The sequence below is a fragment of the Stegodyphus dumicola genome, chromosome 5 (genome assembly GCF_044657685.1).
Source record: "Stegodyphus dumicola isolate Sdum_Otavi_A_Nest chromosome 5, ASM4465768v1".
In the NCBI taxonomy this organism is placed as follows: Eukaryota; Metazoa; Arthropoda; class Arachnida; order Araneae; family Eresidae; genus Stegodyphus; species Stegodyphus dumicola.
This window is the reverse complement of record NC_140772.1, coordinates 142,607,011-142,630,798: the sequence shown is the minus strand read 5'-3', so window position 1 is coordinate 142,630,798 and position 23,788 is coordinate 142,607,011. Positions and strand designations below refer to the sequence as shown.

Genomic DNA, 23,788 nt, shown 5'->3' with positions numbered 1-23,788 from the left:
GGTAATTTTTTCTGTCTATCAAGCAAACAATACAGCACATTAAAATTGCCTTCAGGAATTTTTTTTTTTGATATATTTAAATTATTTCGAAAAAGTACTTTTTGCAGCATTGTAAAATAGATTTAAACTGCCATTGTTTGTAACCGGATAGCAGTAAACTCAGCTTATTATATTTAAATTTTGTATTCAAAATTTTTTAAAATTAAAAGATAAAAAAGAAGAATTAAATATATATTACCTTTACATCACACGCTGAATCATAAAAATACTATTTCTTTACATCACCCATAAAAATACTATCTCAAGCCTTTAATCTGATTAATTTTAATGAGTATTAACCGCTTAATAATGAAATGGAAAACTAATGACAAAAATAACTACATTCGACCAAGCAAAATAAATAAAAAAAGTAAAGCCAATTGTCCTTCGGTTATTTATTTATTTTCAAGAAACCCCATAAAAAAGGTATTGCCCAAAGAAGGTGAGAGGAATTAAAAAATTCTTAGGTTTTTTGGGAAAGTACTTCGTTTCCGTCTCTCCGAAAGCAGAATAACATTACACAAGGGAGACCGGGAGAGAGCATTTTGTTCCGTATGACCAACGCAGCGTAACAAAGGCGTTGGCCCTGTTTTTCCGAGAGCCAGGCACTGCTGCAACAAACTGAAGGTGGTTTGAGGAACGGGTGGAGAAAGTGTTGCCATTACAGCATTCGGTCCCCTTTAGTGAAGGTGCGCGTGACGGAACATGTGTTCTGAATGAAGCTGAGAACAAACAACGCAATGAGGAATAGTCTGTTTACTTGGATTACCGTGGTTGCGGTAAGTGAAAGTTGGCTTGAAGCGGGCCTTTTTAATGAATTTGTTTGCTTACTTTTTTTGCGAAGAATGGTTTGGATTATGTTTTTGTAGCTACTATGTGTTAAAAAATATTTTAATAATTTTTATAATTAAAATTCCTACGGAATTTAGCTGACATTAAATTGAAAATTGGAATAAAGTTAAATGGAAAATATTTGCTGAGATATTCAGAAAACTAAAGTAAAATATTTCCTGAATGTCTGAATATTTGTATTTTTATTCTAAGTTTGATATATTTCTAAACATTTCTAATATTCCTTAATTGTTAGTTAGATAGAAATAATTCTCTGCTCCTATTATATTTTAAAAAAGCAAAACTGAAATTTAAATTTAGATAAAAATCAAACCTTAACGTTAATTCTACAACAAAAGAAAAAATATATACTAAGTGTATTTTGAAGGAGATTGATAGAGATATATCTTCTCCAAGGAGCAACATCTCGCCACTAATGCTTTTGTGTCCTGAAGAAGAGAGACCCGTGTGAGTCTCCCTCAGAATATATTTAAACAACAATTTATCTTAGGCTGAATTTTCCCTGATTCTATACTATCCATCCACGTCTAAAAACAAATTATTTTTTAACGGAATACGAAACAATCTATTAAAATTGATGAAGCATTTATCAAAGCTCAACAGATAAAAGACTGATTTGGACAACGCATATATTCTTTACATATTTCATAACTGGTGCTATGGACCATTATTTTGAAGTTATTAACTTTCAAAGGAAGAACAAATAAAAAGTATCGGTAAATTCTATATCCATAAAATACAATATTTAAATTCGAAAATGGACACCCAGTTTTGACCCGTAAAATCATCGTAGCCACAGATGTTTTTGATGCTCTACTTATAACAGAAATTTTCTAATTTTTTGTTTCGAATTGGCTTCGATGAAATGTCCTTTTTGTTTATTAGATTTGAAACGGAAAAGTAATCAAAAATCTTAAGAGTACAACAGAACTTTATCATACTCGAAATTTCATGCCTTCTGTCGCACGGCATTTTTGAGTTAGTAGAATATTTGCTCGTACAGAAAGAGAAAGTATCATAACATTTGTTATACCATACTTGAAATAATTAAAATATATTTCATTCAAAATATTTAGCTGTGTCATAATATATTTTTAAATATATTATGACACACTTATGTATGTATCATATGATGGGCGATATGTATAAATTACTGAATAAATTTAAATCTTGAGATCGATAAAAAAAACAAAAGAAATGTTTAATCATTACTGAAATTTAAATTAGCGGTTTATTATGCATTATATACATGTTTTTCAATTATTATAGATAAAGAAATTATTTATTTATAAGAACTATTTTCGTAATTAGTAAATGTTTAGTTCATCATCTAACAAGCTGAAAAATAATACTTTAAATTTATGTCTTCAAGTTAACTTTATGGCTTTAAGATCTCAGAAGGAAGAAAAATTTATCTTCTTTATAAGCATATTGAATAGAATATAACTGTTAACTGCAAGAGTGTGGTTTCATAGATTGCTAGAATAATGCCTGCAAAAAACATCGTGAACGCAGTCTCGTTGCAGGATTTTTTTGGGTTTGTTTTTTTGCTTGTTTACAGTTACAGTTACAGCATAGCTTACTATTACAGCAGAGCAATCGAAGCTATATACTTAAGCGATACCTTCTTGGAGGATTTTACAAGGGAAACTTGCTCCTGCTCATGTGTGCATGGCCAAAAACGCAAAACGCCTCATGCAGCCAGTTTGTTCACTATGATTCGAACAAAAGTCGAACTATCTTCTTATCGCACAGAAAATTCGATGGGGGACTGGGGGGTTGCAATGCTAAGTACAGTAACAGAGCTGGGAATTGCATATACTGAAACACTGGCGTATCGGAATATGAATTAACACTGGAATAGGAAAAAAAATTAAGTAAATCTTTTCAGTTTCAGAATATTTTGGTACGAAAAACACCACAACTGCGTATTTTTACAGATTTTCTGAACTTTTTAGAATTGTGTAGAATGCAAACTTCTACATTTTATAGCTGCTTTCTTTTGATGTTTCATACGAAAGTGTTTTCAAGTTGTTACTATACGTGTTTCTTCATTTCTTACAGCAATTTATGCCATTGAACAAGTTCTGTATGAGTTTATGTTAATCTCCTTTAAGTACAGAGGATGTTCATACATTTTGAAAACAATTTCGATCACATCTCACATAGCTTAGAGCCTTATCAAGTCTAAATCCGGCCAAGAAATTCCATTTCTTTATCCCAGTTACTTGAACAATTCAGTTCAGTGAAAGTTCGTCAAGACAAAGCAATAAGATATTCTTCGAAAAGTACCACTTCATTCCTTGAAACACTGAAGACTGATACAGATACTGCATATAGACTTTTTCAACTATTCTTGCGAAGTCCCCTGACGTTTCACCTATGGACTATTGTGCCTCTAGTCTCTTGAAAAGAGCTCTTTTTAAGCGCAAATCCGTCGCGATTGACGGGCACTGGAAGAATGGAAATCAGTATCCCTGGAATTTCACAAAAATCTTTCTATCATCGAAGTAGCACTTGAAATAGCTGATGAATACACATTTTATTAGAAAATATGTTAGACGCCTTTATTTGACTGCTATACATAATTTTCATAAAATGGCACTAAGTTTAATAATTTATTTTCAAAAGTTTCGTTTTGAGTTAGAAAAATAATAATTAATACAGAGTTGAAACATAAACCTGATTACCCCCAAAAAACAACAACTTGATTTAAAAGATAGCAGGTTGTAAGTTAGCTATATAAACGAAAACTTCCGTTTTGAACTTGTTAAGAGATGACGATCACGTTCATCACGATGAACTGCTGGATGATTTTTAATTTTTTCCTTTTCAAAGCACACTTCCTTCCTTAATTAAAATTGATATAATGTTTAATTCAAATAACAGGAATTTCGGCTGAGAAACGCTGTATCAAAAAGAGAAACAGAAGAGACTGTCAGCCTTTCGTTCCGGATAAAACCATTGATGATTATTATTACAACTGAACAGGCGCGCAAGCGGCTAAGTTTATAAATAAATAATCCATGCCTCTGATGAAGTGTACTTTCATCCTCATGATTTCCATAAAAGTTTTTTACGGCTAATTAAAATCTTACTTGAAAATATTTAGATCCATACTTAAACAACTTTTAATAAGAATTACATTAATGCAACACAGGGTGTTTGTAATCTATTCACTGAATAAAGATATGCTTTAAATAGTGCAGAATAAGAGATAAGGAAAAAAGACTTACTGAATATTATTTAACACTTTAAAGAATTTTGTATCAGTACACTTAAGCATGAGTACCGTTAGTTGCTGGAATACTGTAAAATCTGTTCTAGATTTCCCTTCCGACGTTATTGCGCGTTTGCAGAATTACTGTATTTGTTTTGTGGTTTTTTAATTCTTCGATACTACGTATCTCTGAATCATAAACTCTTCTTCAGGTAACTCCAGAAAAAAGTGTCAAATGATGTGACGTCCAGAAAACGGGGTGAGAAGGAATTTGGTCGACCTGCACCAATTCAACGATCTGGAAATATTTCATCCAAAACATCACGTACATGTATAGCCCAATGACAGGGAGTCCCATCCTGTTTAAAAAAAAAAAAAAAAAAAAAAAAACCTTGGCTACCTTTCTTCTAATTCCGGTACAGCAAGCAATGTCAAAATAACAAAGTTAAACGTCCGAATTAACTGATGACTTGAAGAAAAAGGAGGGACTAAATTCATTTAACCTCTCCTGAAACATGAAATGTTGCTTCGTCACTGAATAAAATTTTCTGAAGAAATTGATCGTCATTACTAATACAATCAAGAATGTTTCCCGAGAATTCCTTACGAACGACTCGATCATTAGGTTTGATTTGTTGAAAAATCTGCAATTTATACACAGTCAGTTTCGACCATTCAAGAACAATTTTGTGAAATAACCTGGAAATTTCTGTTTGTAGGTTGTACTGCGAATGAATTTATCGGGACTGCCCACAAACACATTTCGAATGGCGAAAATAATTTCATCGCTAACTCTTAATCTACCTGCAGAAAACATGACCGGTATCTTGAAAGCAATTTAATGATCTTCTGACTGATTATTTCGTTGGTGGAGGTTTATTAAATTCAGGTCGGAATTTGCCTTTGAAACTGTTTTCGGAGTTTTCGTTTCCCGTAACCACAGAACGCATACTGCTTTTTCACTGCATGGTGTCATTTTGTCTGTAAACAAACAAGTTCTGTGTTGCCATTCCCCAAAATTAGAATAAATGAAATTTCTTGAACTAAAGTTCATATTTATACAAATTATTTCTGGTCACTTCGTAAAATTACATTTCTATTTGGTTTTGTTATACAGGGATTAAATTATGGATACCTGTATATGTAAGTAAAATACAACAGAAACTCAATTATACTCTTATTTATACTGTGGTGTATATTGCGGACATTATTTGCTCTATAAGGTAATCCATAAAATACTTTTAGAAATTAAAATTTGTAATTTTATAATCGGAAATTAATATAGATTTTTAAAATATGCAGGCATTGACGCTACATTAGACAATCCAGGCTGTCGGTGGACTTAAGTACTGCAATTGTTATGGAGATCATCCAGCCAGCCAGTCACTAGTCTACACTGGTCTGCAAAAATTAAGGACGAAGTCAAAAAATTAGCATATCAGCTGAACGAAGAGGCAGAGCGGACAGAAAGACCAATCAGGAGATTAAGTAAGGTGATGTACGGTAGCACATGCGCAGATATGCAGGTAGACGTAATGGGGGGTGTCTGAGTAGTATAAAGCACGTTGTCGGTGTAAGATCAGTATTTCTGGCAAAGAGATTGCACGCCGTATAGCAGTTAAAATCACACCGAGTTGCTGCCTCAGCGAGAAATGGCGAATAATCAATCTGTTAGACGACATCTGGATGCTTTTACCCGAGGTCGAATCATTGGGAAGTTGGAGGAAGGCCGCAGTGTGACAAGTGTGGCTGCAGAGTTCGGAATTGCTCACAGCATCGTTTCACGACTTTAGAGACAACTTCAAACTACAGTAACAGCTATCCGGGGGTTTAGTAGTGGTCGTCCACGAGGAACCACACCCGCAGATGACTGGTATATTGCCTTACAGGCCAGAAGAAACAGGCGGCAGACAGCGGGAGAAATCGCTAGACCGACTACACAGGCGACTGGACGACCGATATCGCGTTTTACCGTGGCCAGAAGACTGCACGCTGGTGGTCTGTTTGCACGACGCCCTGTACGGTGTGTACCTCTAACGCCTGCCCATCGGAGAAGGCGTTCTCTGTGGTGCCAGGGAACACCGGAATTGGAGAGGCAATGAATGGGGACGAGTACTCTTTACAGATGAGAGCAGATTCAGTCTGAGTAGCGATTCACATCGCATACTTATCTGGAGAAAGCGGGGAAGCCACAATCATCCCTCGAACATCATTGAAAGGGACAGGTATGGAGGGGGTGGTGTTCTCGTTTCGGGGGGCACCATGCTTGGTAGTCGTACAGACCTTCACATCTTCGACGCAGGTTCAGTCAACGGGACCCGTTATTGCAACGAGATTCTTCTTCCATATGTGCGTCTTTTTAGAGGCGCTATGGGTCCGTAGTTCCTTTTCATGGACGACAGTGCACCATGTCATCGCACAGTAGCTACCGAACAGCTCTTAGAGAGTGAGGATATTGAACGTATGGATTGGCCGGCACGATCTCCGGATCTCAATCCCATCGAGCATGTATGGGATTTTCTAGGCAGACGCTTGGCAGCTCGTACCTTACCACCAGTAACAATTCCGGAGCTTCGATTGGCGCTGCAAGACGAATGGGCAGCAATGCCTCAACAACTCATTGACACCCTCATTCTCAGCATGGGCAGACGCTGTGAAACCTGCCTAGCAGTCAGCGGAGATCATATCCCCTATTAAAGACCGGATGTTTCTTGCTGGACACTCATCACAGGGATGTTTCGGCCTTCAGTCGCATTGCGCTCCATGCTACGTTTTCAATAAAGCTTCTTTTTATCCCTCTGATTTCTCTTTTAGTAAGTGTTGCTTACATTACTCATGTCCTTACGTATTGGGGATCTTACGGTATTAAATGTGTTGATTTGGAAAGCTTTTGTACAAAGTTATATTGAAAAAACCGTCTCGTCCTTAATTTTTGCACACCAGTGTAGTTATGACCAAATGCCTTGAAAAGGATTCAGATATCAGGAAATCTGATACGGCTGTCAACTTTACTCAGTATCCTATCATACTAATTAAACCTACAGATGAACCCCACAAAAATTACTAAATAGTGTATTTCCATTAGCTTAGACTCGCAATTTCACGGTAAATAATAAAAAAAGCAACATGTTTCATTATTTTTAGTGGCGTAGTTTCAAACGTACGGATGTTGAATAAATTTATTCATACTTCTTTTTCAAAAAAGAAAGGAAGAATTAAATTTAGTGTTTTTTGGGGGGTGAAGGCGCCCATAGTATTCTCCGAGATTAATACGACCCTACTTAGTGTATATGTATTCGGTATTTTTGATTGTTGTCTTAGCCAGTATCAGTTAAGCATTAATTCAACAGATAAGAATCAGTAATCAATTAAAAATTAATTCTTCAGCTATAACATAAGTAATTTACGGAAACTGAGGTACATTATAACAACTTTTATCTTAAAATTATATTTTTGCCAGCAGACGTAAAGTTCGAGAGATACAAGTACAAGAGCTAACCAATTTTTCGAGCTAAATTTAGGTGAAAAGATATAGTTGATTTTATTCTTGAGTTTTGATAAAACAGGAAAGACTTTCCTTTACAGAATAGAAACAAAGCAAATACCCTTTTATCTTTTTCAACAAAGCCTTTGTTTCGGACTACTAATTCAAAAATAGCTGATGTTATTAAAAAGATTGTGAGTGAGATGTTCAACAGATGCCTTTCTGAAAAATCTAAGATAATATCTATGAAAATATTTTAAAGGAAACCAATAAGCTTCCCTTTTTTTTTTTTTTTTTTTTTTTTTTTTGATAGGTTTAATTTTAGAATTAATTATTATTATGAGTTTTAGTTGTATTTTATTGAAATAACAGCTTATTTTTACAACATTACATCACCGTAATTTTCCTTCTTTTGCAATAAGGTTATTGTTTGAGAATTAATACTGAAACAAAGTTTATTCTTTGTATTAGAATGATAGTACGTTTCTGTGGTTAGAAAAGAAATAAAACAAAGTAATAAACAGTAAATAAAATAAAAAAAAAACTGGCTTTATTATCAAATTAGCTTCGCAAAACTGTTTCTGTTTTAAATGTTACTGAATGCATTTTTATATTACTTAAACACACGCCTTTTACACATTACATTTATTTTATTACTTATTACAACAGTTACGAAGTATAAAATTATTTTACTAAACTTCCTGCTGGCTCATTGCTTTCACATTTGCTATTGTATTAATTAGCATCTATGACTGCTATTTTTTCAGCTCATAAAATTTTAATGTAAAATTTCAATAAATGTCACTACTAAACTAATAGCAGACATGAATGTTATTAGAAGTAGCAGGAAATTTACACTTCATATTTATCCGCCAGTCATTGCATCAGACTGAGATTTGATTTACAGTAGAATGCTACACGGTATATACTTAAGTGGTTATCATTTCCAGCGACGGTTCCTGCTAGACGGGACTTTTCTGAGAAATGAGATTCTGGTAGAACTGATTTAAACGGGAGGATTCCTAGAAAAAAGAGCCCCGCTGGAATCGCCTTTTGCTACAATGAGTAGATAAGAAGTAAAAATCGTATAAATTCTTTTTTGTAAATTGTTAATCTAAATAATTGAAACCGCTGCTAATTAGTGAAATAAATGAGTATCTTGAAAATGATAAATAGATACAGAAGAAATAACTATGAAGTATTAAAACTGCACTACATAAGATTTCATGGCATTAGATTTGAAAAAAGTAATAAGAAACAAAACCTTAGAGAAAACATTAACAGTGTTAGAAAAAAGGCAAATGCATTTAAGATTAAGTTTAAAATGTTATTGATTATAAAATGGTTATTAATTTTAGTGATCCGATATTGAGTTCATCCATTTCTACTCTCAAATTTCATTAAAAATAAGTCTTTCCTAGCTACGGAAACGATGTACCGGCTACGCGGGATTTTTTGAAACCTTGCTGAAAATGTTTCGGATGCAGCTCTGTCCTGCGTAGAGTCCAACCAGTCAGACGAAAGTTCTGCTTCCGAAGGATCACGTGATCCCAATCTGTGTGATTGTAGATTGTAATCCCAATCTGTGTATTGTAAAAGAAGGAATCAAGTAAATGTAATGAAAAAATAGATATTAATATATATATATATGTCAAATATAATTAACATTGAGGAGTTACTATTTTGAAAGTCAATTTTTCAAAAACTACTAGTGCAATTTTTATGAAACTTCGCATTTTGTCATAATTTGAGTTGCAGAATCGAAATATAGAAAAAAAATAGTTATGTCATTTCAGAAAAAGTCCGATTTTGTGTCAGAATACCTAAGTTAGAACCATGTTATATATAAATCTAATATATATCCTAAATCCCGCTTTCGACATATGAAAAGCGCAAGTTAAATTTCGTCATTCTTCCGAGTAGAATGGAAGATATAGAACTGTCCCATTTTTCTTTGTGCTAATTAGTGGAATAAATGAGTACATCGAAGAACTTCAAAGCCGCCAAATAACATAAGGGCCGCCAAATATATAAGCCAAAGACAAATACAAGCAGCCAAATAACATAAAGGCTCCATATAAAGTTTTCGAACAACAATCTGCAAACAAGAAGTATATGAAGCATTCAGCAAATGGCTAATTGAGAAATAACACCTTGTGCAGAAAATCTGCAAAATAATGGATATGCTTTCCTAGCACGGAGAGGAATTGTGTTATGCTGTGTAGCAATATAACGGGACAAAAGTATAACCTCTGGTAAAAAAAAAAAAAAAGAGTCGTCAGCAGTCAACAGTCAACCGTCAATCTAAGAGATGGATTCGTCATTTTATCCACCTAGCTGCAGTACGGAAAATTCCCACTTGATAAGTCTGCATGAAAGCCATAGCTTTGAAGCAGACAGCCTTCATGCACATTGTCATTTGTCTTTTTTCTTCACAACAACTAGTTCGGTTAATATTATAAAGTTGTTAATATTATAAAGTTGTTTAACCCTTTGCACTGTAATTGTAATTGACCAAACGAACAAAACGAAAGAATTTTAGTCGAAATTCAGGATGAAGATTATCTATAGACCTCAAGACTTTGTCAATGTAACCTACTTAGTACACTGGAAAAAAAAAGATCCTAATTTTTGTGAGCTTGGAAATTTTTAATAGGTTGTGTCAAAAACGTTTTTCTCTTTTAAGTAGTAGAAAGCTAGAATTTCAAGTTATAATTTCATGTGGATTTTAAAAATATTGGCTTTAATACCTGAGGATTGCTAAAGCAAAAATTGCTCCCGAGTATATTGATATTTTGCATTCAAATTTCTTTGAACTTCCACAGCATTACTATCAGTCTAGAGTTTTTGCATTAATTGGATGGCAATTATCTTGCTTACAGAAGCGCAAATGGAGGGCATACCGAAAAGGAGATTTTCAGTACTCTTGGCCTGTATATACAGAGAGATGACGTAAAAGAAAATTCGAGGTTGGTTGCTCCTTCTTTTCAAATATTTCCCAATGCATACTTCTTTTTGAAGGATTGCCACAGCATACATTAATTTGCCTGTATAGTAAAAATCGAACGATAAATGTTCACGCAAGGATACTTCTATGTTACTCTGTATAGTACATCCCATGGGAAGATGCGCCTTTTGCTACAATGAGTAGATAAGAAGTAAAAATCGTATAAATTCTTTTTTGTAAATTGTTAATCTAAATAATTGAAACCGCTGCTAATTAGTGAAATAAATGAGTATCTTGAAAATGATAAATAGATACAGAAGAAATAACTATGAAGTATTAAAACTGCACTACATAAGATTTCATGGCATTAGATTTGAAAAAAGTAATAAGAAACAAAACCTTAGAGAAAACATTAACAGTGTTAGAAAAAAGGCAAATGCATTTAAGATTAAGTTTAAAATGTTATTGATTATAAAATGGTTATTAATTTTAGTGATCCGATATTGAGTTCATCCATTTCTACTCTCAAATTTCATTAAAAATATGGATTTAAAATTTTTGGAAATATTTCGAATGCTTTAATATAGAATAAAAAATATAAATAAATAAAACGTGTATTTTCTATGGTGAAATTTTCCTGCTTTGTGTATAGTTACTAAATTGCTGAACGAATGCAATAAATTTAATGTTCCATATTATTTTTAAAACCGCTTAATATAAAAGATAATATATTGAAAATTCACTTTGTACTATTCTCTCATATAAAACGGCAAGACTATAAAACTGGTTCACGAAATGAGAGAAATCTATACTATTAAAATCTGTGCCTGTCTATCTGTTTGTTTGTTTTTGGCATCATCTTCTTCGGAACGGCGGGGAGTTGAGTTTCAAGAGAGGTACTCTTGAAAGTGAGTTTCAAGAGAGGATTCTAAAAATTCATGGGAAGCCATTTCGATCATTTTCATCTTCGTACGACTTTAATTAGTCGAGATATTAGTTAAAAACTCTGAAAACGCTAATTTTCGCACTCATTTTTCCGAGTGGCGACACTCTCGCGCGCTTTAGATAAAAAATCTATTTTGTTCCGAAAATTGTTGCCACTGTTCGCTTTCAAATCGCATGGTTTATTAATAATAAATTTGTAAGTTTTTACAAAATATAGCATTTCCAAACATTAAATACATTTCTATTATATAAGGTCATATTCTGACGCTGAAGGAGGCGCGCGATGCATGTGACGTCATTGTATGTCGTTAATATCAGCATTTTAAATAAATAGTTGCTGTTATCTTCAGGTTAGGATCATTGACTGCCACGTTTATTCTTTTATTAATATTGAGAAAAGTTGTTATATAACGTTAAACTCGAATCGTAACATCATATGCATAACCTGAAGTATCAAAAAATTTTATTTCCAGGTTTGGCAATAAAAATTATTTACGAACTGGTTGTTGCTTGAAAAGAATGAACTCATTTCATTCCTACTGAAATGCTTTTATACATTTGCCTTTCAGGAATACATAGAACTTATAAATTTTGCTTTGCCTGCAGCCCGCTGGTATTCTATAAAACATGGTTGTGCATGTGTATATAATCGAAATTCTCCAATTTATTTTTCCGTAATAAAAAACTGCAGTTTAAATTATTACGGATTAACTTCGTTTGAATGAATTTTGTAGTAAAGACGAATTCCAGTTGTACAGACTTCATATTAATTAAAATTAAGTTTGCTTTTAATTTATTTCGGTGTTCCTAATTTTCCTCTGAAAGGGGACTGCTCCACTGTATTATTCCATGCGTCCAATTTAGGAATCTTTTGTTACATTCATTCTATTTCTGTATGCCTTCTTAGAAGCCATCAGCTGGAATATGTTTTTTACTCGTTCTCTTTCTACAATTTCTTGAATTTTTGATTTCTTATCAAAATTGTGTCTTTTAATGCATAATTTCACTTTGAGAAAGAGAGGAGTTCACAGTATGCCAAATATGGGGAGTAAGGGAATGATTAATAAAAGATGCAATTTGCAGTCCAATACTGGAAAAATCATTTAATATTTTCTAGCTTGACACTATATGTAATGTTCAGAAATTTTTTTATTTTAATGCTTTGCTTTTTTGTAAAGCAAAAGGGGCTATTGTTTTGCTTTTCTACGTATTTCTACGTTTAAGTAAAATTCTACCTAAATTTCATCTAACTCTTCGAATGAAATAAAATAAAATGAAGGAATCATCAAAGAGATCGTTACTGAAAGACCCTCAAAGCGAAGTTTAACTTTGCATAAGAACATTTTCCCTTACCCATGCGGATATTTATCAATTTGCACTTCAGGTTTTAAGTAAAATAACAGATTAGTCATTTTTAAATATGGCATAATTAATTTGAATTTTAAATATTAATTTTAAATATGGCATAATTAATTATGCTTTTACACACTAGTAATTGCTGAATTAGTCATTAGTAACTGCTTGATAAAGAATACGCGATTTTTGCCTGCCGTTTCAATAGTTATCCTTACATTTTTCACCTTTTCAGTCTCTGAACCCATTACAAGAAGCCCGCACAAATTTATACAGCTTCACTTAAATTTCTTTCCATTAGGGACTCATTAGTGGATGTATGATTAGAACCAATGAATATGGGTAGTATATTCCGGTCTCAAACCCAGGCGAACGAGCTGGCTTGGTGCTGTTTTCGTCGCTTTGTCACATTTCCTGGATGTGTTTTGTGACGGAGCATCATTTCAAAGAAAATTGGCACAGGCTGGACTCCAGTTGCGGCTTCCGCTGTGACGTCTACCCTTAAATCTTGAGAACGAGGAATGGATGTGAGCCAGTTTTCCTCAGAAAGATCCTCCCGAAAGCCTTCCTTACCCTATGCAGATAGCTCTCGTGTGCGTTGCCATATTCAAATAACCTAACTTTTGCCGAAGCAGATGATAATTTAAAGAAAAATGAGTTAAGAAATGTTAATTATTGCCAATAGTAATTAAGCGTCAGGTCCACGAAGTGAAAATAACTAGTTTTAAAGCGTTATAGATACACTACAAATATACGATTGATTTCATTACTTTATCATATTATTTTGAAAACGGTGTAATTTAGTTTCAAATGAAAAGAAATAACTACGCATTTTATTTTATGCAGATAAAACTATATAATTTTTTGTTTTTAATACAACAAAAAATAAGTTTATGTATTTTGTTGTAAGAGTATGCTTTAAATATAAAGTAATTCGATTGTTTTACTTTAATAGACATGCATTCTGGTAGAAACGGATGAGTGTTTAGACAACGAAAAGAACTTCATAACTTAATTTTTTCGAAAAATACGTGTTTCATGCTAGGTTTTGTAGAAAAAATGTATTTCCTTTCTTTACAATCTATGCTTAAAAATACCTTTACTAGCATTAAAATCAATTAAGTGTTTGGCCGGCAGAAAATAAGCAAGCAAACTGTCGGAATTGTGGAAATAATTGCTTTTGCTGTGGTTCGAGGTAATCCAGCTATTTTGATTCGGATTTATTTTAGTTTAAACACATTGTTTCCAAGCACTGTATAAAATATTCGCGTAATATTTGCAGAAAACAGTTTTAACAGTGAAGCTCATTTTAAAAAGATATATAATAATAAAGAAAATCTCTTGCTCTTTTAAGGCAAAGTGAAAGTTGTCGTTAACTCATAAAAAAACAAGCCGTTGCAGTTATATTTACGTTGGGTTTTATAACGACTTTGCTTACAGATCCATAACTTAACATTAACCTATTTCCGCTGTTCAGCACGCAAAACTCATTTGCCGTAACACCACGACATAACCTTATTTTAAATGTCATATGCGTTGGAAATATGGCATAATTAATTATGCTTTTTTTCCGAGAGAAGATATGTTTCCTTTTAGTAAGCATCTGCAACCAGTCGAAATGTTGATATGAAAATTTTCTCCTTCGAAGTCAAAATGGCTCGATGCATCGTTTATTCAGGTAAGTTTAATTTAAAAAGTAGTACTCTCTGATTTATAACAAGGAGAACAGCACAAAGATTAAACTCGTGTTATGCTGAAAATGCGGGGTTCCCCCTGAAATAAAACTGGATGAAGAAATGGTACACTCATGTAGAAAATATTAAACTTCAAAATCAATTATTATGCACTTTAAGTACCATATTCTTCAAGTAAAAAGCAACCAACAAAAGAAAAAAATTTAATATAAAAGCGATGCCGCACAAAAAATTAATATACAACCTTTATGCATATAGTGATATGTAAACCAAAATCACATTATATATGCACGCTTTACTAAATTGTGTTTGAAATATCATTTACAAAATTTCTATTTACCTTTCAGGAAATGGAATATTAATGAAAAAAATGATTAAATACTATTTCCCTTCTATTGATCAGTGGGTTTAATATATAAAGTAAAAACCTAACGTACATTTTGTAGATTACACAAATAATTTAATTTTTATACGATAGATTAGTTCTTAAAGAATACATAAAGAAAATTTTGCATAAAAGAAAACATTGTATCTATGGCAAAAAAGAAGATAGGTTGCGGACTTAAAAAGTCAGCAAAAGTAATTTTAAAAAAAACTATCTGAAAATATTAATTTTAATTCTTATTATTTTATTTCAGCAAAATTCAAATATAATTAATGTGTAATGAAAATGCATTTGAAATGGAAAAAAAATTCTTCATAAACAAAACAAAAAAATGTGTATTTTACACGTAATAAGATTTTATTCGTTTCCTTTTTTCTGACAATTAACTTTCGCGTACGATTAGAATGTCGCTGCTATAAGTAGAAAATTGTTGAAAAATGAAGTTGAAATGAAATTCTTTTTGCTATCTATCGACTAAACATCCAAGTTTCCTCTGGTTCTGGTGATTCAGTTATTAATCGCTGTTTCGCATTTTGGTTAGGCCGTTATCTGATTCTCTGAAATTGGCAGTTAACAACCTATGTTCACGTCGAAACTTGGCAACGCGTCCCTCTTTTTTGACAAAATGATTACTCAATATTCAGGCCAGTTCCAAACTTTCTTTTCTTAAATTTGCATTTAGAACTGAATAATTTTTTTAGTATCGCTAGGTTTTTGTTGGATTATGAGTCTCAAGGACAATCTCTAAGATTTCATCTTCGCTTAGGACTTTGTTGAATAACAATTTATCAGTATCTTCAAACGACAGATCATCGAACTCTTCCCCACCATTTGTAAGTGCCAGTATAATGATCCTGGAAAATTCGATCGTATTCGCTCGATGTTGTACTCATAATTAACACTAGAAATCAAAAACGAAAATATGATGTGAATAAAATAAAATTTTATTTACTCAGTGCAAAATTTTGCGTATTGATACTAAAGTAGCGGCAATATAATTGCTTGTTAAATGCAGTGTATACAATTTCTTCCACTGCATGTACCAAGCAATCATTATTGCATTAGCCTAATGCAACGTCTCCTAATGTGTGCTCCGCGGAACCTTTAAGGGAACCGCGTGCACTTCCCAGGGACTCCTCGACTGCTCTAAGAAAATAAAAGCCGAAAGTAATTTAAGAATAAAAATAAAAAAAAAAATAAAAAAAAAAATAGAATCGAAATAAGAAGTTTAGACATTACATTTTGAACTGAAAAATTCGTTGAATTTTGTGTCTCCTCTGACGAACCAGGGTCATTCCTTGGAATTATACATTCGAAAAGCTTCTCGTTTTCGATCTTAGGAAAATTCCTGGAATCCACTTGAAGCTACTAGAAACTTAGCCAGATAAGGCTTCTCCGCTTGGAGTCTTTATACAGTGAATATTCATATCGATAATATTATGATTTCTTAGAGATTCTTACGAGAGTTTTCTGTACGTTTTATTTCTTTGTGAGGTTTACTTTTGTCGTTAGTAAGAATTTATTAATAAAAATAATAAAAGACTATCAGAATAATAAAAATATTATTAATAAAAATAATTATAAATCTTTCTGCATACTAATGTGTGAAGAATATATTAAATCACCTGAGCCCCTTCTGCATAACATTGAATTAAGGTGGTTGTCTAAATGGAAAACTTTGACGTATTTGATAATTGCATGCACAGGGAGTAGCATTTTTAATGGACTATAAAACGTTGTATTAGTGATGGTTTAAAGTGATAAAGACTATATGTGTAAAATGGCGAACTTTGAGGCAAACGCCTTCTTTAAGTGGAAAAAGTACTTTTTTTTTTTTTTTTTTTTTTTTTTTTAAGAGGAAATTTATGGATTTATTGGAGGGTGTGAAAACGGAAGGTAAAGAGTACATTCCTTTTGCAAAAATCCTCGGTACTTTTTCGTTTTGCCGGCACAAACGATAAAGTCGCCAGTAATGGTACAACTGATGCCAAACGGAATAGCTTCGCTGGTAACCTTTTACCCTTCATTTTCAAAACAAGTCGCAGCCATTTTTTTATCAGATTGATCTTTTCTTTCAATACTGGCATACAATTGCATATAATTTCTACTAGTTAAATTTTATGCCCTAAGACCATCCGCGGTAATTAATTAGGATGCAATCACACTACTCACTCGAAGGCGAAAATATAGAAAGCAAAATCAAGGGTTAAATTCATCAAATCTAATGAGAATGCACTAGCGAAATAAAGCACTGCGGTTTTACATAATTGAGTAAAGCTATTCGTACGAATTGAAATAATTCTTGTATTTAAAATTGTATTCCATAAGGTTTAACTTGAAATTAATGTAGATAATTACTGAGAGAATTAGATTTTTGTAGCGTAGTTTACGTGAGATAAGATCACTTGTGGTCACGTGATACGAACCGGCGAATCAACGTTGAACCATGTAAGCATAGTAAATTCTTAAATTAATATTCTTTTACAAATTTATTGTCTTTATTTATTGGCTTTTTACAAAATTTTAAACCATATTAAAATGTTTATGCCTTCAAAATAAAAAAAAATTCTTAGAACTAACATTTGTTAACATTTTTTATGTGTATAATGTATGCTGCCGCCAACAAAGTTTGCTTGGCAAGATTTGCGCTGAGAAACGGAAGAGTACCAAGTCTTCTTGGAATAAAATAACATCAAGATTCAAGAAAAAATACAGAAAAATATTCAGGCACATCTCTAAGCTTTAAGAAGCCAGTTTGAATTTTATTTTAAGACAGTTTAAGCAGAGGCGCTTGAGTGAATGGAATGGGTATTGAATATATTCAGTTTGAAGAGAAAGATATCTAACTTGAACTCAACGGAATATAAGGTGATGGCAGATTTGACATCTTACAGCAAACTAAAAATCGCGTTTCAAAACTAAAGCTTATTGGAATTTTGGCTGTACACGAAAGGAATTCAAAAACTTGTTTGTAAAGCAAAATTAGTGCTGCTGTATTTCTCAGCTACATATCCCTGTATAGTACGATTTTAGTGCATAAGCACGATTACAGGTAAAAACGGTATAATGTTAATGTGTTTTTATATATTTGAAAATAATGGGTGTGTGACAAGGGATGAAATAGATGAGTGCCTTATAATCTTCTACCATTCCATTAGACCAGAGTAACACTAGAATCAATTTTATACAATCTCCATAGTTCTTCCTCTTCTTACGTATCTAAAAGTTAACTATTCCTGATATTCAAATGAAGACACAATTTTCATAATTATTCATTTTGTGCTTCCTTTGCAGACTGGTGTGAAGTAATTTTTGCCTAAGCATTTGGGGACCATAAATTCATCACTTAAACATAGAAACTTAGGAAATTCAGCCGCAATTGAAATGCTTCATATCGCGACGTAAGGGAGTGTGAGTCATTCGGCCAGTCCCTATCACATCGTCCCTTCATAACACATTCTGATTTCTAACAATTCGGCTATATTCGAACTCATGGCAATATTAGGGAGCAGATAATTTATTTCAGTAGCATTGTACTTACTGTCTAAATGCCGATGTGATTTATCTTTACATTTGCCTGCATTTCTTTCAAAGCAGACGGCATCTTGCCAAGCCTGCAGGTATTTGTGGAGTATACTTTTTGACAAAAATGATTAAATTGTATTAACATTTTGTTATATATTATCTTTTATTTTAAAAGATTTGTATTTATTTTATGATAGTAAATGATACAAAGGAAAAGTGCATACTTTGTTTACATTCCATGATACCTAATTTTTTAACTTTTTTTAATATGTGTTGATTACGTTGTTTGTCTGCTAGTTTTCTTAAATTGTCGAAATTTTATTAAATCAAATTATTTAATTTCATCTAATTATAATAATCTAATTTTTAAATTTAATTATCTAATTATTGATTTCTTAAATCTCTTCTTCTCTCTCTGCCTTTAATCCAGGCGTAAGCAAATCCAAAAAATTCAAATTAAGTGTCCCACATGAGTGAACTGCATTTCAAACATTCGTGATATTTAATATCAAATTATACAGTTAGTTGATGAATTCTACTTGCTATTAATAATAGAAAGATCAGAATGCTGATACTTTCAGAGTTTCCAGCAAATCAAAACTGCGCTCACTATATACTTTTATGAAATTCTGATAAAGAAATTATTTATTTGAACATAAAATGCAATCCTGCGGAAATTCACGCAAGAAAACTGTAGCTGTAATGGATAGATTACAGAAAAAAATTCTGTCTCAGGATTAAGAATAAATTGTTTTAAGAAGACAATTCAGCAATACTACACTGCTTAAGCAGCACTTTTTGGTAGTGTTCTTAATTTCTTTTTTTCTCGGATTCTTTTATTTTAGAATTATATCTTTGTCGACGTAAATGCGCTAAGGAAGCAAGCTTTTGTGTTTTAGAACAAAAGGGCTTTCAGAAACGAAACGAAAAGTCTCTTTTTGTCGCAGAAATTGCTAAAACGCTGTTGGAGAAGTGTTTCCTTATTTTCCTCGGTTTAAAAGCACCAGGGATTAGTAGTGTAAAGCAAATAGTTGTATTCGGAGAACTTCCTCCACAGTTTCAGAAAATGGTGGTATAGTACTGAAAACAGTGAAACTTAAATAAATTTCATTTTACTATTATTTATTTTTTAACACTATCATCATTTCATTAACAATAAAAGTTTTATCTTCTAAAAAATCTATACTCAACTTGTTTTCTATAATTATCAATACGTATTATAACCATCAGTAGTTTTTGTACAATTTAGTTTGAAATTACTTCATATAATTCGCACAGGTTTCGCGTAGGAATTGGTTTGCATTGATCAAATTAATTGCACGAATAGCTTGTATGCGATTTTCTAATCATTGCTATCTTAGATTATATATTTGTGATGTTTTAACTCAATTAGCGTTTATGTGATAAGTTTAATTTAGAATTTTTTGTAAGTTATAACAAGAATTTAAAAATTAAAAAGGACCAGTAACATGCATAGTACATACTCTCACATATGCTTTTTTTTTTTTTTTTTTTGCCAGAATTTGTTTCTAATACATTTGGTTTGAAAATATTAATCACCTTGATAAACAAGTTATTTGTTATACATAACTGTAAAGTGTTATTTTAACATGACTGAGTTTCTTTAAAAAAATAAATCAATTGGCTCGATTAATCTAAGTCAATGCTTGGTTTAAGATTTACAAGGACTTCGTAATATTACCATTTTACACTGCTTTTATTTAATATGCAGAAAATTTTATTCTGTGTTCTTGCATATGCTTTTGCTCCATATGCATGAAATAAAAGCATTAAATTGTCCGGAATTTGCATCGAAAATCTGAGAATGTTTGGTAGAGGTTTAGAAAATGTATTTATCGTGCGTTTTACATTTCTCAGAATTTCTCTGCTAATTAGTTACTGAAGAAGAAAAATGGTTGATTAGCAGTGTTTGGTAGCTACTTAGTTAGGCTTACTTAGCTTCTTAGTTCGGTAAATACTTAGGTTTTTCCTGTCATAGGGGTGTTTGCAATGTATGTTATATATGTAGTGCAGAACTTCTTTGGGGGATCGTTTTCTTAAACAATCTGCTCATTTATATTTATCATAGCAACATCTTCCATACAGGCCAGGTGGAGCAGTGGCTAGCGCGTCCCGCAGCGGCACCCCAGGTTCGGGGTTCGAAACCAGGGCTGGGCAACGTCGACTCGGCCTTTCATCCCTCGATTTCCATTTCTTGGGTTGATAAAAAGAGTACCAAGTTCGCTTGGGGACTAAACACTGGGGGGCCTGCGACAAGCTGACCACTTGTTCAGGGCATATGCTTATGCACCTAGGCCCACGGTCAAGAAAGCATATTTCGGGGCACTGCAGGCCTTGGCACATTAGGGCTGTTTGCGCCACTGAGTTTAGTTTTTGTTTACATCTGTCATACATGAGTGTATATATATGTTATACATTTTTTTGACATTTTTCACTAAGCAGTACATTATAACAGCTACTGAATATTTTTACAAGTAATTTACTATATATTTTGGTTAAATATGTAAATAATTTAGATCTCATTGGAAATTAATGTGAAGATGAGAGTACTTATACATGAAACATGCAAACAATGTAAGGGTTTTCAGGTTTATGGAATTTTCAGCAAGTACCAGAGCTTAAGGAACCAGAGATAAGAGATTAAAAAATATAAAAGCCTGTATTCGAATTTCTAATATGAAATATAAAATACTCAAGTTACCCCACTTGTTTCTCTTGCGAACAGACAAAACTTAATTTTTAACCACCAGTGCGTGAAATGGGAAATATCGACTATAAATATACATGATGGCTAAGACAAATTACTACAGAATACCGCAGCAATACACAACTCAGCTTATTCATTTTCTAAAACAAGCTCATATGCTCGTATATCAATAGACGATCTTCCGTGTTTTTCTCTGAATCCGAGTAAAGCAGAAGCATTTCTGAACTTCGTTACAGAAAGAAACTTGAAATGCCTGAGGCACAGACCATTTCAAAATGTCCGCAGCTTTAAAGGGGGAAAAAACGACAAAAATTACAGCACAAGCACGCAAGCCGATTGCGTGGGTAATACTAGCATTACTTCCGGAAGACATTTCTAGTTTTTTTAATCATTTAATGGAAATATCACGAGAAATACGTACTTCCATTTAAAATAGGAAATAAAATAAACAAAAAAATACTCGAGTGGCAAGGAGATTGCTTCTTAGTTACTCTTTTCCTCTTAGAATTGAAATGCATCATGAATGGCCTTAAACTAAAAACATAACTGGATGAGCAGCAATTTTGTGTCGAATATTGTATGCCGCGAGAACTCATTTCATCGCGTGAGAATACTTTGAATCGTCTATTTTATTTTATATGCTTGACACATTTGTTATTTAACGCTCTTTCTGTGGTTTACTGGGGTTTATAAACATTCAGTGAACTTAGGTAATTGCTTTTATTTTTTTAATTAGTTTTATGATTTTTTACTTTTCCAAAATAATTTTTTACAGTACGTTAAACAACTTAATTATTCGAATTTCTGAAGTAAGAAAAATTCTCCCATTCTGCACTATTTAATATACTCAGAGGTTACATTCCAGAGCCATTTAAAAGTTAAATGCAACAATCGTATCTTTCTGCAGTTTTGATCAACTTAAAATATTGTTGCAATTTCAGATAGAGTTTTAAATCTTTAAAAATAGTATGAATATCAAAATTCGAAATTACGTCACTGAAATTTGTTAAAGCTGTTAGAAAAGTTCATTTTTGGTACAGATCAGAGATTTATTGATTAAATATAACAGTGTTATAAAGTCAGATCATGAAATTGCTGTAAAGTAACATTCTGCTCTAAATTCTCATTTTGGAAGCAATTTTAGAACACACTAATTAAAATTTAGGTGTATTTAATGTAGCTAGCAGTGCCAGAAAAATTGTTCCAAAGAACATCTTTAAAAGTCCTCCACAAAGACGTCCTTCATCTTAGGTATATAGCCCTCCTGAGTTTGATCTTAATCCAATAACTTAACCGATCTGACAAATACTTGCGAGAAAAACTCAAGATTTTTTAAACATGAACGACACTTGAAAACTCATCCTAGCTTTGAACTGAAAATCTCGAGTATTTCAGGTTTATCAACAAGTCGATACAAATGTATTTTTGTGATAAAGAAGATCATTTAAAATTCAGACTCTTTGAATCGAATATCAAGGAAAAAAGCGCAGTTGAAAAGTAGTTGAAGCGTATTATTTTAAAGTGTGTTTTTTGCTTCGGACATTAATATTGAATTGCCAGATGAAGAATAAAAAACTCGCCTAAAGCAGCTCCTACGATAAACATCACGAGAATGTTATGATGACGTAAACGTTTATATTAATTCCACGTCAATTATCTCTGTAATGTGAAGAATAAGGAAACCCCGAAATACTGATAAACACTGTTCGAAATTCTTCAGCTAAAACTCGATTTACTATTATGCTTTAAATCAGTTTCTATTAAAGATAGAAGTAATAATTGTTGAGATGTACTTTCTTAAAGAAAGTAGCCAAATTTCAGTAATTCATGAAGGTAGTCATGAAAATTAAAATTAACGTTAAAAAAGGAAGCTGCCTTAAATTGAAAGGTTTGATTAGTTTAATTATGGGAAAGCACAAGAGGGTTATCTGCTAAGAGAAGGGAGAGCTACGTGGAAAACTTCATAACGGAAACTGGTTCATATACGCGTTACACATAGGAAAACCTCGAAAACCCCCATGCAGCCAGCCCGTTCGCCTGGAATCGAACCCAGATCGAACTATAAGTGTTCAGCGACTTTTATCTCTCGAAGGTTGATGGGCTCCGGCTTAAACTGAAGCCCTGCAGCACAGGGCAAACACTAATTATAGAGTAGTCTAGATGATACTTTGATACTTTCGTCGGTATACTGGCTTACAGAAGGAGATACTTTTCCCTGCTTTTATCAGTTCCTTAGAGATTCCCGCTTACGGCCTGACCTTTGTGAAATTCGCAATTAAACATATCCTCTAGATGAAGTGAATTTGTCGGGGAAAAAATTTGGAGCACTTTGTTTCTTGAAAACAGACCCGAGGTTTGGGAGCTGGGCAGGTGGGTTTCTTCGACGAATCCTGAGATGTGAAGATTATTTGAAAACTACAATACAACAGAAAGAAACGGAAAATTACTGGAGACGAGAGAGAGTCTTTTAGAGTCGCAAAGTTCGAAGAAACACAATTTTCAACAGAAAACTGTCAGCGCACAGAACAACCCGGGCGATGTTTTTGTTCGAATTTTTTTATCTAATTTCTTTTACTTCAACACCCGACTAATTTGCATCTTCTAGACAGTATTGAG

At 32.8% G+C, this 23,788-nt stretch overlaps 1 protein-coding gene across 1 annotated transcript in view; it reads left to right on the top strand.

Moving 5' to 3' along the window:
• The first annotated feature begins 662 nt into the window (after window positions 1-662).
• LOC118199309 (uncharacterized) overlaps window positions 663-23,788 on the top strand; it is a 116,929-nt gene continuing 93,803 nt past the window's right edge. The window contains exon 1 of the mRNA XM_085817139.1: window positions 663-818. Coding sequence (XP_085673265.1) covers window positions 756-818 — 63 coding nt within the window. The 5' untranslated portion in view covers window positions 663-755. The remainder of the gene's footprint in view (window positions 819-23,788) is intronic.